The sequence below is a fragment of the Portunus trituberculatus genome, chromosome 28 (assembly GCF_017591435.1).
Source record: "Portunus trituberculatus isolate SZX2019 chromosome 28, ASM1759143v1, whole genome shotgun sequence".
Taxonomy (NCBI): Eukaryota; Metazoa; Arthropoda; class Malacostraca; order Decapoda; family Portunidae; genus Portunus; species Portunus trituberculatus.
The window spans coordinates 3,683,791-3,697,269 of NC_059282.1; the positions used below are offsets into that span (position 1 = coordinate 3,683,791).

General features: G+C 48.8%; 2 protein-coding genes across 2 annotated transcripts in view; both read right to left on the bottom strand.

Moving 5' to 3' along the window:
* Window positions 1-250: 250 nt before the first annotated feature.
* LOC123510340 (leucine-rich repeat extensin-like protein 5) lies at window positions 251-2,617 on the bottom strand. Its single transcript, XM_045265414.1, has 3 exons — window positions 2,562-2,617; window positions 719-2,517; window positions 251-546 (listed from the first exon to the last, which is right to left on the bottom strand). Exons 1-3 carry the CDS (start codon window positions 2,615-2,617, stop codon window positions 251-253), a joined length of 2,151 nt encoding a protein of 716 aa, XP_045121349.1.
* A 144-nt stretch (window positions 2,618-2,761) lies between these two features.
* The window catches only part of LOC123510165, an 83,950-nt gene continuing 73,232 nt past the window's right edge, over window positions 2,762-13,479 (bottom strand). Inside the window, exons 2-3 of the mRNA XM_045265033.1 lie at window positions 9,565-9,809; window positions 2,762-5,467 (exon numbers count right to left, since the gene is read on the bottom strand). Coding sequence (XP_045120968.1) covers window positions 2,787-5,467; window positions 9,565-9,793 — 2,910 coding nt within the window. The 5' untranslated portion in view covers window positions 9,794-9,809 and the 3' untranslated portion in view covers window positions 2,762-2,786. The remainder of the gene's footprint in view (window positions 5,468-9,564; window positions 9,810-13,479) is intronic.

Sequence of the window (13,479 nt, forward strand, 5' to 3'; positions counted from 1 at the left end):
ATGACGTTCACTCGTAGGTACGCTTCTCTCCGTCCTTTTACTCCCTTCCATCTAAGTGCAGTCAATCACCGTCACACATCCGCGCTTCTTTCACTTTTGTCCCCCAGTCAGTGATTCACCTCAACTGGTACACAAAAATTAAATGATATATGTATGTATGCAGTCGTATGTACACTGGAAACACACCTGCTTACACACGCACACACACAGACGCACACAAAACGGTTATGTACACACTGAAAAGTTATGTCTACACAGCAGTCAGCGTCCAGTGCAGCTCTGCCGAGTTTGTTATGTGAGCGAGTACGTTTTGTCCATCATATATATTCCACTTTTCATGATCGGGGCAATGGAAGCCACTCCAGGTGTGGATGTGTGCTGCTCGTGCGCCGCCAGAAAGTCTCCACTCTTTGGCAACACAGCCGTGGCTTGAGAGGAACAACAGCTGGGTGATGAAATCGGTGAGCAGCTGCTGTGGAGCACCGAGGGGAGGGGAGGGCCGAGGAGGGGGGAGCTGCTTGAGGTCCTGCCGGTTGTGGTCACTTCCTGATAGCTTATCGTCTGCCTAGCCTCCCAGTGGCTCTATTTGTACCCGGAAGGAACGATAACACACACACACACACACACACACACACACACACACACACACACACACATGTATGCATACACACAAACACACTCATGGGTCAAATTTACGGTGGTGGGAAATCCGAGTCACCGAACAGGAAGGGCGGGTAGGCTGGCCAGTTGTCGGGAAGGTTGAAATACTCATACTCGGACGCTGGTGGACTCTCCTTTTTGGCGGCAGCGGGGGGTGGAGAGGGGGACTTCTCTGGACTCCTTGCCTGGATGTCGATCGGAGGAGGAGGAGGCGGGGAGGCTGGGGCTGCCTCGGCTTTGTCCTCTGTGGTAGTGGGAGGCTGTGCGGGCTGCTGTGGTTCTGGCGAGGGATCGCGGTGAATGATATCGAAGGGCGGATCGGGAGGGGGGCTTTTCTTTCGTACTTCTCCAGGAGACTCTGGTGGTGGACTCTCCTGGATGACGTCGAGTGGAGGCAACTTGCAGTGGCGACCGTAAATCTCGTTTCTGGAGATTATTTGGGGTGGTGGTACGTCTGGCCTTTCGCCTTGGGGTGGCAGGTTAGTAGGCTTGGGCTTGAGCGGAGGTGGACTTGTTGGGGGACTGTCTGTGTCAAAGAACTTGGGGATGGGTGGTGGAGTTGGTGGCGCGTCCTCCTCGTCAAAGAATTCTGGGATAGGGGGCGGCGTGGGAGCTACAGCGTCGGCGGCTGCAGTCTGCGAGGGTGTGGCTGATGCGGTGGCCGATGAGGGCGCGGCGGGGGACTGGGAATCGTTTTGACGGGACAGAGGAGAGGAGGCTGAAGGGGAGGCGCGAGGCTCCTGAACATCGGCAGTCTTGCCCAGCAGAGTGAGAGAGCGCTGCGATGGCTCTGACAGATCAGAGTCCTGCAGGTCGTAGTGCGTCGGGGAGTCTGAGGAGTCCACGTCCGGGAAGTGGGGCAGTGGCGGCGAGGGGGATGATGTGTCGCCGAGGAAGGTGAGGGCTGTGTCGGGCTGCTGCTGTTGCTGCTGCTGATCGCTGCTCGGGGCTTCGATCACCTGGGTGCTGTTTAGAGACAACGTGGTCAGAGGAAGCATAGTGGCAGGAGCAGCTGAGGTGGGATGGAGGCCGCCCAGAGTGGAGTAGCGGCTCTCGTACTGCAGCCTGGCCGGGGAGAGAGTGAGGGCTGCCTCCTGTCCCAGCGACGAGGAAGAGTAGCGTCGGCTGGCGGGCGTTGGGGACACGATGGAACCCGCCGGGGAAGAGGCTGACGAGTGTTGCTGCTGCAGGTCGTTAATGCACACCCAACGACACTCCGGTGGCGGCGAGGGTGACCGCTGACGGGCAGCTGATGGCAATAAAGTGTTGACGAGGGGTGGCTTTGGAGAGGATGGGGATCTGCCGGTGATGGTGGTGGAGACCGCGGTGTTTGGGGCAAGTGTAGGCGAGGCATTACAGCGGAAGTCCAGCGGGGGTGAAGGAGAGGGATGATACTGAATGCTGACTGGTGACGGTGGCGGCGGCGCGTCGCCTTTTCCTGCTTGGGTGAGCGGCGTCAGCACGTCCCGACGGCGGCACTCAGAGAGCGGCAGCGTGGATGCCTCGTGACGGAAGTCTGGTGGCGGGGAGGGCGAGGCCTCGTGCTTGAAGTTTGGCGGTGGGGAGGGGGAGACTTCGTGCAGGAATGCGTGTGAAGGGGAGGATGAAGTGCTTGGACTGCTTGGAGGCGCCGGGAAGCAACTCGGCCACTCAATCTCGTCCAGCGGCTTGTAGGACTCGCCGAGAACCTTTTCACTGAGAGAGCTGCGCGTGTCCTCTGCCTCCTCCTCGTCCTCGTCCAGGTGACTCACCTTGGTAACGCTCCAGGTGGGACTGTTGGCCTTGTCCGAGGCAAGGCTCAGCGATGGCTTGCGATCCTCATCCCGCGCCTGCAGTTCCTCTTTCTCCCTCCGGGGACTGAGTAGCGGTGGCGGGCTGTGTGTGCCGTTGGAGAGTCGCACCCCAGGATTGTGTGCACCATTGGGCAGCCGCAGAACTGGCAGGCGCCGCACACCATTGTGTTGACAAGAACTGCTGTTCCTTGTGCTGCGGCCAAAGCCGAGACGACTACCAACGCCTTGCGATGCAGTGTTGGGGGAGGAATTCCAACCGTTGATGAGAGAAGCAAGTCTACCTAAAAGTGTGGCCAGCCCCGGGGGAGTGTCTTCACCCCGGGGGGCGTATTGTCAGACGGTTGTTTCAAAGTCTACGTCGATGCAGTCTGGGTAGTCTGGGGGCTCGGGGGGTGACTCGTGGTGTCCTGGCGTGAGCACCTCCGCGCTACAAGCGGTGCTGGAGTTGCGCTCCTGACGGGCTTTCCACAGTGACCAGCCCCACCAGCCAGACAGCACTGAGATGCAGCCGACAGCCAGGCCGAACGTTAGCCACAGCCACGGCGAGAGTGCCATAAGGCAAGTTACCACGGCCTCATCGGCTCCAGAGGGACAGTGCCATGTACCGTCGCAGAAGAGCGATGCACTTATGCATGCGTGCACAGCGGGACATTCAGTTGCACAGCGAGTGGCCAGCCAGCGCGGGGCAACCTCCACCCAGCGCACGTCCACCGCGCTGTGCTGCTGTGGGGATGCGGGGCCTGAGAGGTAGGCTGGGCGGCTCAGCAGCACCACCACCAGGGAGCGAGCCGCCTCACTCAGGTAGTCCAGCGAGAGTGGCTCATTGAAACCTTCCGAAAACACGTGCACTGTCTCGGCAGCTCCAGGCGACACGCACACGGCGCTTAGTGGACGTGGGTTGCCCGGCTGGTAAACGTGCAGCTCTGAGCTCTGGCAGTCTGAGGGTCCCACAGTGTCGTCCGCGGCCACGAGGTGACCATGTGCCGCCCCTTGCAGGCCTCCTCTGATGGCCTTCCCAGGAACAGACACCAAAAGGAATCGACTTGGAGTGGGCTGGAGGAGCCACGGGTGGCCGCGACATGGTCCCGGGGGTGGGCGCAGCGCCAGGCTTAGGGTACCCGCCTCCCCCGCCACCACCCGTTCTTCTTCGCACGCTTCGATCTCCACGAACTCATATTCCAGCTCAAAGCTGAAGTGAGAGAAGTCATCGAACACGTCCATGCCGACTACGGTGAAGGTGATAGTGAGGGAGGCGGAGTAGGAGAGCAGAGTGGCCGGCAAATAGTTCCCGTGGCAGATGCACGCCTGTGGCAGCTCCACACCTGGCCACGGCCACTCAGACACCTCGAGGCGCGCCCCACGGCCTTCCAGAGCGTTGGGTCTGCCGCAGGCTTGTAGAGGTGTTTCCCTCCCTGGGCATGATGAATTATGCGCGTAAAAGTATATGAAGGTGATCCTGACGGCCTCGTTAGGGCGCCCCTGCAGTGTGTATTGGCAGCGTAGCTTGGTGGCGCCAAACTTCCCGTAGAGCAAGTTGTTGGCGGGTGACGCCAGCAGACCTTTCTTGCTTCGATCACTGCTTATGTGTCGATCACAAGGCTCCGGCCTGTTGAGGGCAGCCGCGCGGGGTCCTGCGTACACGAACTCGTAGTGGAGCCTGAATTCAAGTCCAGCCACTGTGGATGGCAAGTGGTAATGGATGGTGAGTGTGGCGTGGGAGGCAGAGGTGAGGTAGCTCTCCTGACCTCCACATGGCCTCGTCCTATTTCGGCCTGGTCCCAGCTGTTCTCGGTGGCAAACACGCACGCCCAGCAGACCGCATGTGTTCTCTAGCACCTCGCCGTCGCCATCTGCGCCCTCCACTAACTTTACTTCAGTGCGGCAGTGCGGTTTGTCCCTGGAAGGAGGCTGCGTGTAGGTAGACTTGAGGCGGGTGAAGTACAGCCAAATCACCTCGTCAGGCTTGCCTCGGAACTTGTATTCGCATTTACTGTCACGAGGCAGAGAGTGAGCCACGTTCTCAAAGTGGCCGCGGGACGCCTCGAAGCTGGAGATGATGAACTCACACTTCTGGTCAGCGTACAAGAAGGAGTTTTTGGGCACAAAGGCCACGCCCACGTCCAGCTCAAACCCAGGGTGAGTCCCTTCCGAGGAGTCGAAGTACAAATTGTCAAAAGGTGAAGTCTGGAAGACAAGCATCAGCTCGGGACCGCTGGCTGTGATGCGCGGCACCCGCCCTCCGCCACAGAAACGCATCAGCAGCCGCCGACTCTCGCCCTGGATCTCATACACGCTGAGAGTGTCGCCCACCACGTCGCAGTCTCCGTCTAGCCACAGGTGGAGATTTCCGTCACAGGCGGCGTCTGTGTGTTTGATGTGAACGCGTCCACGCTGCGGCTGGTCCACGCTGACCAGTGCATGGCGGCCGTGCGGCACCGTGGCCTGGCGGATCACGTACTGGCACGTCACGTTGCGCGGGTACAGGCCGGGGTAGTTCGGGGACTGTACTCGGCACTTGCGACGGTCACATGAATCAAATATCTTATCGCACACGGTGCCGGGCCGCGACACTCCCAGGTACTTGGCGCTGTTCCAGGGACCGTAGCGCACGATGGACTCCGCGCCGAGCAGGAACTTGTACAGTAGGCGAAGACGCACTTTTTTCTCCCCAACCGTGTCTGCCTCTGGCGCGGGGACCTTAATGGTGACGGTGACGGTGCTGGTCTCACTGTAATACACATTGTGTTCACCGCTAGCGCCACACCAGAAGCCGCCCACGTGTGGTCGGTGCGCCTCGTTAACGGTCATGTGACCCTTGGGACAGCCGCACACGTGGTGGGAGCGAAAGGCGCCAAGCTGCAGGTCCCGGAAGTTCAGCTGCACCAAGTCACCGAAAATGTCACCGGCGGCCACGAAGGTCATGTGGCAGGTGAAGGGCGGCCGCAGCGTGGGCGACTCTTGCAGGTCGATCTCGTAGCTCCGGCCGACCTCTCCGTAGTACGTCACATTACAGGCTGCAACATAGAGGCGCCTTGTCAGCACACTGTAACACACACACACACACACACACACACACACACACACACACACACACACACACACACACACACTACATGCATCAAGTAAAAACATACAATACATCATTACAAACAGGAAAAAAAAAGAAACCTGAGAAGCACACACGGCAGGAACAGCTAAGACAAACAATGCCACACGCTCTATCAAAAATAAGAATACAGCAACAACGAAAAGACAAGAACTAAAATGAGTAAGAAATTAAACAATAACCAAGAGATAGAGAGAGAGAGAGAGAGAGAGAGAGAGAGAGAGAGAGAGAGAGAGAGAGAGAGCATCTGGGACGGTATCAAACATTAACCATCGTGAAAGATCGGCCATTCTCGTCTTCCTGAAGCTAATTGACCCTAAATTCAATTATATTAATTTATTTTATGCCTCTGAACGACCGGGGATTATATGACAGGCCTGGGAGAAGAGAGAGAGAGAGAGAGAGAGAGAGAGAGAGAGAGAGAGAGAGAGAGAGAGAGAGAGAGAGAGACGGAGGGGAGGACAGTAAAAGGATGAAAGTGAGGAGTGATTAGAGAAAGTAAAAATAGAAAAGTAAGAGAGAAGAAGAGAGGCAGAAGAGGAACACTGGGACGAGGAACGAAAGTGAAATGGGTGGAAAGGAATTAAGAGAAAGTGGAAGAAGACTCGTGGAAAAAATTGGACTGGGAATATGCAGAGGAAGACCAGAAATTTATTGGATGAAATGAGAGTAAAAAAAAAAAATCAATGAAGATTACCAAGAAAAAGAAAAAGTTACAAAATGTGAAGGAAAGATGAATGAGGAAAGAGAATAACAACACAAAATAGAAAGGTGGTAAAGTGAATGTGCAAAGAGACTAAGAAGAATGCATAAGAACATAAGTGGGAAGGAGTGAATAGGAAAGAGAAGAAACGACATCATTAGTAGACACGTGGAAAGAATAGAAGGGGGAAATGAATAGACAAGGAAATAAGGAATGCACGAGAAGCAAAAGTTGAGATTAAGCGACTAAGGAATGAGATGAGGAGAAGGAAACCAGAGTAATGCAAGGAGGGTGGAGGAAAATTAAGTAAGGAGATTCAGGAAGGAAAGGAAGCGAAAATCAGATAATCCAAGACTCGAAAAAAAGATAAAAAATGACCAAGTAAACACGATAAAATAAAACTAAAAATAGAGAAAAAAAAATCATGTAACACACACTTTGGGACAAGAGTGAAAGTTTAGGAGCGAAAAATGGGAAGGAAACGAGATGGAGGGAAGGGAGAGGAGGGAGTAGAGGTAGGAGAGGGAGAGGAAGGGTAAGAGGTCCAGGGGTCAGAGAGGGAAAGAGGGAGAGAGCAGGAGGGCAGACAAGGCTTAGGAAGGCGTAATGTATCCCTCAAGTCTCAGAGTCAAGGTCTGTTGGGGAATCCAGCCAGCAATATTGTGGCGGGAGATGGATGTATGCAAATGACAGAGCAGAGAGAGAGAGAGAGAGAGAGAGAGAGAGAGAGAGAGAGAGAGAGAGAGAGAGAGAGACGAAGAGAGAGAAGACGAATGAGAAAGAGGACTCTCTCTCTCTCTCTCTCTCTCTCTCTCTCTCTCTCTCTCTCTCCATCCCCTTTACTCCAGCCTCCGTTGAAAAAATGTGAGGTCTGGGCATTGGAGGAAGGGCAGCTCGAGGCCCTGGTGGTAATTACTCTTCCAGGAGATAGATGGCACTGTGACGCTACTTAAAGGGGAAACTTAGATTATCAAGAAGTGAAGCTGGGAAACTATGTATGTTGGAGGGTGATATGTAGTGTGTGTGTCTGTATGTGTGTGATGTCCCTTTGTGTGTGTATGTGTGTGAGTGAGGGACAGAGAAAGAGAGAGAGGATGAGAGGGAAGGAGAGTAGGACACGCACATACATACATACATACATACACTCAATTTTACTACCGCTTTGAGAACTGAATAACAAAATATTGACCTTATTCCTCCAAGTTCTCAGCGTCCACTCCAATATTTCAACCGCCTGGGAATTTCTAATGCTGATTCGAATTTCTATGCTCAGAATGGGGAGGTAGAATAGAATAAGAGAGAGAGAGAGAGAGAGAGAGAGAGAGAGAGAGAGAGAGAGAGAGAGAGAGAGAGAGAGAGAGAGAGTAAGGAAGGAACGTAAATTTAGGACTAATGATAAAAAAGGAGAGAAATATAGTACTGTTTGTTTAGGGATACAGAAACCATGGGATATATGAGAGAGAGAGAGAGAGAGAGAGAGAGAGAGAGAGAGAGAGAGAGAGAGAGAGAGAGAGAGACGGCACCTCCATCTTAGGGCTTACACAGAAATTAATGGCTCAACATCACTTTTACCTTCACTACCATCTTGTATACACTCTTTCTCTCTCTCTCTCTCTCTCTCTCTCTCTCTCTCTCTCTCTCTCTCTCTCTCTCTCTCGTAACATTTTATAGCATGCTTCATCTCACAACAACAACAATAACAACAACAACAACAACCTTATCATTGTCACATTTTATTACATTCCCTTTAGTCGTCATTGCCATAGGGAATTTCATATAAGCACTACAAGAATACTTTCCCCACAGCATTCCTTTCCTTTATACCTGTCACATTCCACCAGGTGACTCGTGTATACCTGTAGGAATGAACTCTTTATGTAACCTCTTGATATGTTTGTGTGGTATGTTCCTGTGTGTTGCCTCTTGGCCTAACCTAACCTTATGTAATCTAATCTAATCTAACATAACCTGTATGATTTTGTGTTATGGTATATTTTCTTGTTTATTTATTTGTTCATTTATTTATTTATTTATTTATTTATTTATCAGCTAACACTGTGTGATCTTTTTCTTTCTCCGTGTTATTGCAGTCATTCATCAAGTTTTCCCCACAAGAACGTGCGCGTCTTAATGTGAAATGTGTCTACGATAGCTGTTGTTACTACTACTACTACTACTACTACTACTACTACTACTACTACTACTACTACTGTCTTACTTTCTAAACCAACCAGTGAACTACAAACTCAAGGTACAAGAACTTCTAACTAATGCAAACTAATAACACTAATCAACACGAAATTACAATGATAAGTACTCCTCCTTCAGGCCAAGACGTATAATGGGCCCGTCAGTTTAAGACCAGAGTTACCAGTAAGGGAGTCCTCTCAAGCGTTATAAGTGTCGCCACAAACAGTTAGGTGCCTCATGTCGGCCAGTGTTACCAGCCACAGCCTCGTATCACTGGCCAACACACCGCGGTACAGCTGTTACTGCTCCCCCACCGCCAGAACGAGACTGTTGCATCGCGCCCACTAACGTCATTATAAGCCATCTCGTTACGTAGACAGCACCGCAGCATCACCATCAGCATCACCATCAATGTCACCACCAACAGGGACATCCCCACCACTATTTCCATTCGTCACCATTACAGGTTGTTTCTACTGTCATCACGTCTGTCACCATTACCGCTAAAAATCATACTACTGCTTCTTTTGCCGGCACCACTTTAAATGAAGTCTAAATCACCGTCACCACCACGTCACCAGGATAATTATCGTCAATATGCAGTTTAGGATATTAGGATGCCAAAAGCGAAGATTCCTCCTCATTTATCACCGGGGTAAGGATTAATGTGTAGTTTTATGGTTAAAAAATGTAAGGTAGGGTTGGCGAAGACTCCTCAAACAAAGATAGTTAATACGATATCCAGTTTCATATCTAAGGTAAAATATAGATATAAGTTAATATATACGAAAAGTCATCTCCATCCATCACCAATAAGAACAAGGACTTAGGAATACCGTATGCAGTTTCAAAGGTAAAGTATTTAGGATAGCACAGGCGAAGGATTGTCCCCACATACCACCGGTAAGGACAAGGAGAGCTAATGACTATATGCAGTTTCAAATCTATGGTAAAATAAAGATATTGGATAGTAAATACGAAAGGTAATCCCCACCAAAGACAACTAAGGACTACCGTATACAGTTTCAAATCTAAGGTAGAAAATATAGGATAGTAAAGGCGAAGGTTTGTCCCCGCATACCCCCGCCAAGGACAAGGACAGCGGGACTCACGTGTACAGTTTGGCTTCTCGTCGGACTTGTCGCCACAGTCGTCCTTGCCGTTGCACACTCTGTCCTTGGGCACGCAGCGGAGGTTCTCGCAGGTGAACTCGCTGACGGGGCAAGGGCTGTGGGCCGCCCCCGCCACCACCACCACCGCCCCTGCTGTGAGGAGCGACAACCAGGCCGCCGCCACCACCACCACCACCGCCGCCACACTCCCGCCGCCGCCCCTCACCATCACACATCGCAGCACCCTGAGGAAGAGAAATGAATGGTCACTTAATTAATTAGGAACTTTTCACACAAATTCCTTACGGTCTTTACTTAAAGGCTTAACCAAGGGGACTATTAGCGCCACTCGCGGGATTGAGGGGGTAAGACGGGGGAAAGTAAGGCGGGAGGCTTCATAAAATGCTGCCAGGGGTGTAATATATTATACTCCGCACAAAAGAAACACTAAAAGGGAGAGTAAAGTAAATCATAACACGTCCCTTCATGTGAAATTTTATAAAAGAAGATTAAAAAGACGTGTCCTTCTAAATAATACACAGTGAAGCTATGAAAAAATTAACTAGTTATATTTTTTTCCTCAATTTATGCTTTTTTTTTTATCTTTCTATATCTCAACTTTAAGTACAGAATAATGTTGCCACAACCATCACCACCACCACCATCACCACCACCACCGACCATGTTTATCCTTTAACATCGTAATCATCATCACCTGCAATGCTCTTCAGGTGAGGCTGGGGCTGCGCGTGTACCTCACCTGAGATCCCCAAGGTGTTTATAGGTAATTAAGTGTGTTTCCTGTTTGCAGGTGAGTGCGTGAGGGAGAGGGTCGAGCAACAGCGGCAACAACAACATTATATCTTTAGTGAGTGTTGTTTGTGTTATTCTCATTTTTTTCTTGTGTGTATGTGTCTGTCTGTGTGTGTGTGTGTGTGTGTGTGTGAATTCTGTCTTTATTTTTCCCTGTTTGTTTTCGTCATCCTTATTTTTTTTAAGGATTTTTGTTTTTGCGTGGTATTTTTATTGGTTTGTGAATTCATGTTGATATTCTGTGGTCTTGTTTTTCAGTCTATATATTTCCTTTTCTTTGATTCTTATTGAGTTATTTTTCCTATTCACTTTTATATTTTCTTATTACTTTTTTGGTTCCCTTTGTGTTACAGTCTTTTCTTTATTTTCTACACCCATATATTTCTTTTTTTTTATTATTTAATGCTTTTTTCTAATTCAGTTTTATATTTTCTTGTTTGTTTTGGTATTTCTTTTTGTGTTACAGTCTTTTCTTTATTTTCTACAACTATATATATATATTTTTTTTTATTATTTATTGCTTTTTCCTAATTCAGTTTTATATTTTCTTGTTTGTTTAGGTATTTTTTTTTTGTGTTAGTCTGCCATGTCTGCTTGTGTATTTACATTGCTTGTGTGAAGTTCAGTGTATATTTACTTTAATTTCGTTGTGGATTTTCAATTTTTTTCTTTTGTACTTTTATTCCCAAGTTTATTTACACATTTCTGACCTTTTTTTTTTTTCTTGAGTTTACAAATATTTTACACACTTTCGAAAACCTTCTTCCCGCGTTATTAATTGTCATGTTTATCTCCTGCCTTTCCGTCCTTCTCTCCTTCCTTCCCTCCTTCCTTCATTCGTCCATCCATCACCCGGGCAGTGCAGTCCCTCCATCTCTGCCTCGCTCCCTCAGACCCCACACCCAACCCTGGCTGAGATTTCCTTTCTTCCTCCATTCCCTTCATCCTTCCCTGCCTGCTTCGGCTCCACCCTTTCTCCATCCTTTTCTATCTTTTATTTTTCTTCTTTGAACTTTTCTTTCCTTCGTTACTTTCATCACTTCTTCCTTACATCCTTTCATTTTCTTTTTACTTTGGTTTTTGTTCTACTTTTTTTCAGCTACATGTTTCCTTTCCCTTTCCCTTTTTTTCCTTTTCCTTTTTTTCATCTCTTCTTCCCACTTTCCATTCAGATTTTATCCTCATTGAATTTATGTTGAAGTATTTTTCTCATTTTTACTTTCTTTTATCTCTCTTCTCATCCTTCCCAGTCATATTTTCCTCCTGGTTTACCGTTACTAGTTCTCAATCTCTTTTCTTTCCTTCCATAAGTGCGTTTCTTCATTATCCTCGCCCTGATATATATTTCTTCCTTATTTTATTATTTTTTCCGTATTTCCTTTTCTTTCCATTCCTGCTTTCACTTCTTTCTTCCTTCCAGTTATTTTTTTTTTCCTTATTCTGTCTTTTTTTTATTTCTTCCCACGTTCTTTAACTTCTCTCCTCTCTTGTCTTAATTTTCTCTCTCTGTTTTCTTCTAATCTTCATCATTTTCTTTCCATTCCAAATTTCCGTCACACTTTAATCCTTCGTTCTTTCTTCTTACATTCATTTATTTTTCTTTATTATTCCTTCCCTTTTACTTTATATTTTTACACCTTTTCCACTTGCATTTATTCCCTTTATATTCCTTCTCTCCATCACAACACCTTTTTCCTTTTTCCTCCCTGTAGTACTTAAATTTATCCATTTTTCCCATTATTCTTTCCTTCCTGCGTTATATTTTTCCCCCCTGTGTCCTTCCCTCTCTCTCCACTCATCACTCTCCTATCCGTCATTCTTGCAATCGGGCGTGTCACTCTCCCCTCGTCGCCTCCGAACGCCGCGTGGCTAAGCGTCGAATGAAAAAAAAGGTTGTAAAAAGAGGAGGTGTTATTACCGAAGTTGTGCAGCCCAAGTTATAATTAATGACACGAAGACCAGCGCCGGACCGAGAGGAGAAACGGAGGAGGGAGGAGAGAAAAGGGAAGAGGAGGAGGAGCAGGAGTTGGAGGAGGTAGTGGTGGTGGGTAAGGGGGAAGGAGAGGCTGCCACGAAGTGATTAGAGACAGACGGAGGAGCGAAGAAAAAAAATACATAAAATTTCGTGTTGCGTGTCGACTGCATTAATTTGAGTTTCTTTTCATGGAATCTGGTGTATGCTTTTCACCTGAATGACTGCCACCACCACCACCACCACCACCACCATCACCACTACTACTACTACTGCTAATACTACTACTTCTACTACAGCCATCACCACTACTTTACCATAAGACACATGACAGGTAGATTCCAAGACAAAAAATGAGTGTAGGTAAAAACAACAAGAACGTATGGGGGAAGAAAAACGCTCTGGTGTCATCTGTCTTTTGGGAAATAAAAAAGAAAACTTAAGGTGGAACTTCTAACCGTCCAACATGTCCATTTTAGTTCCAGGCTTTCTACAACAAGCAGGAGATAAAGGAATGAATTTTAAAGCACATTTTGGTGACAAGACGAAAATGAATAATAGTACCACCATCACCACCACTGCTGCTGGACTACTACTACTACTACTTTTTACTATTTCTCCTATCTTTGATGCATCAGTAACAAGAGTAGTGACGTGGTTAACGCAGCATCAGAAACACACGAACTTAAACAGATGTAGCGCGAAACCAGAGTGACGTCACGAAGCTTACCCTGTGACGTCAGTGGGTCGAGTCTGACATCACGTAACGGGTCGCGAGGGAACACCACCACCACCACCACCACCACCACCACCACAGGACACAAGCACACTCTTCACAATCAAGCCGACGCAGAAAGCTGACCCTCACGTAATTATACACCAAAATATTCAAGCTTTTTCTCTCTCTACTCTCTCTCTCTCTCTCTCTCTCTCTCTCTCTCTCTCTCTCTCTCTCTCTCTCTCTCTCTCTCTCTCTCTCTCTCTCTCTCTCTCTCTCTCTCTCTCTCTCTCTCTCTCTCTCTCTCTCTCTCTCTCTCTCTCTCTCTCTCTCTCTCTCTCATACAAAGGCGCGGCTCTCGGGCACAACAGCAAAAGCTCTCGCGCTGATGCAAACTGTTTACCTTGCACCT

What these genes read in the sequence shown, in the direction of transcription:
- LOC123510340 (XM_045265414.1), bottom strand. Translation starts at nt 2,617, where the DNA reads ATGGTGTGCGGCGCCTGCCAGTTCTGCGGCTGCCCAATGGTGCACACA. An exon ending in ATGGTGCACACAATCCTGGG is followed by an intron (nt 2,518 to 2,561) that starts GTGCGACTCTCC and finishes ACCGCTACTCAG; the next exon opens with TCCCCGGAGGGAGAAAGAGG. An exon ending in CTACCCGCCCTTCCTGTTCG is followed by an intron (nt 547 to 718) that starts GTGACTCGGATT and finishes ATAAGCTATCAG; the next exon opens with GAAGTGACCACAACCGGCAG.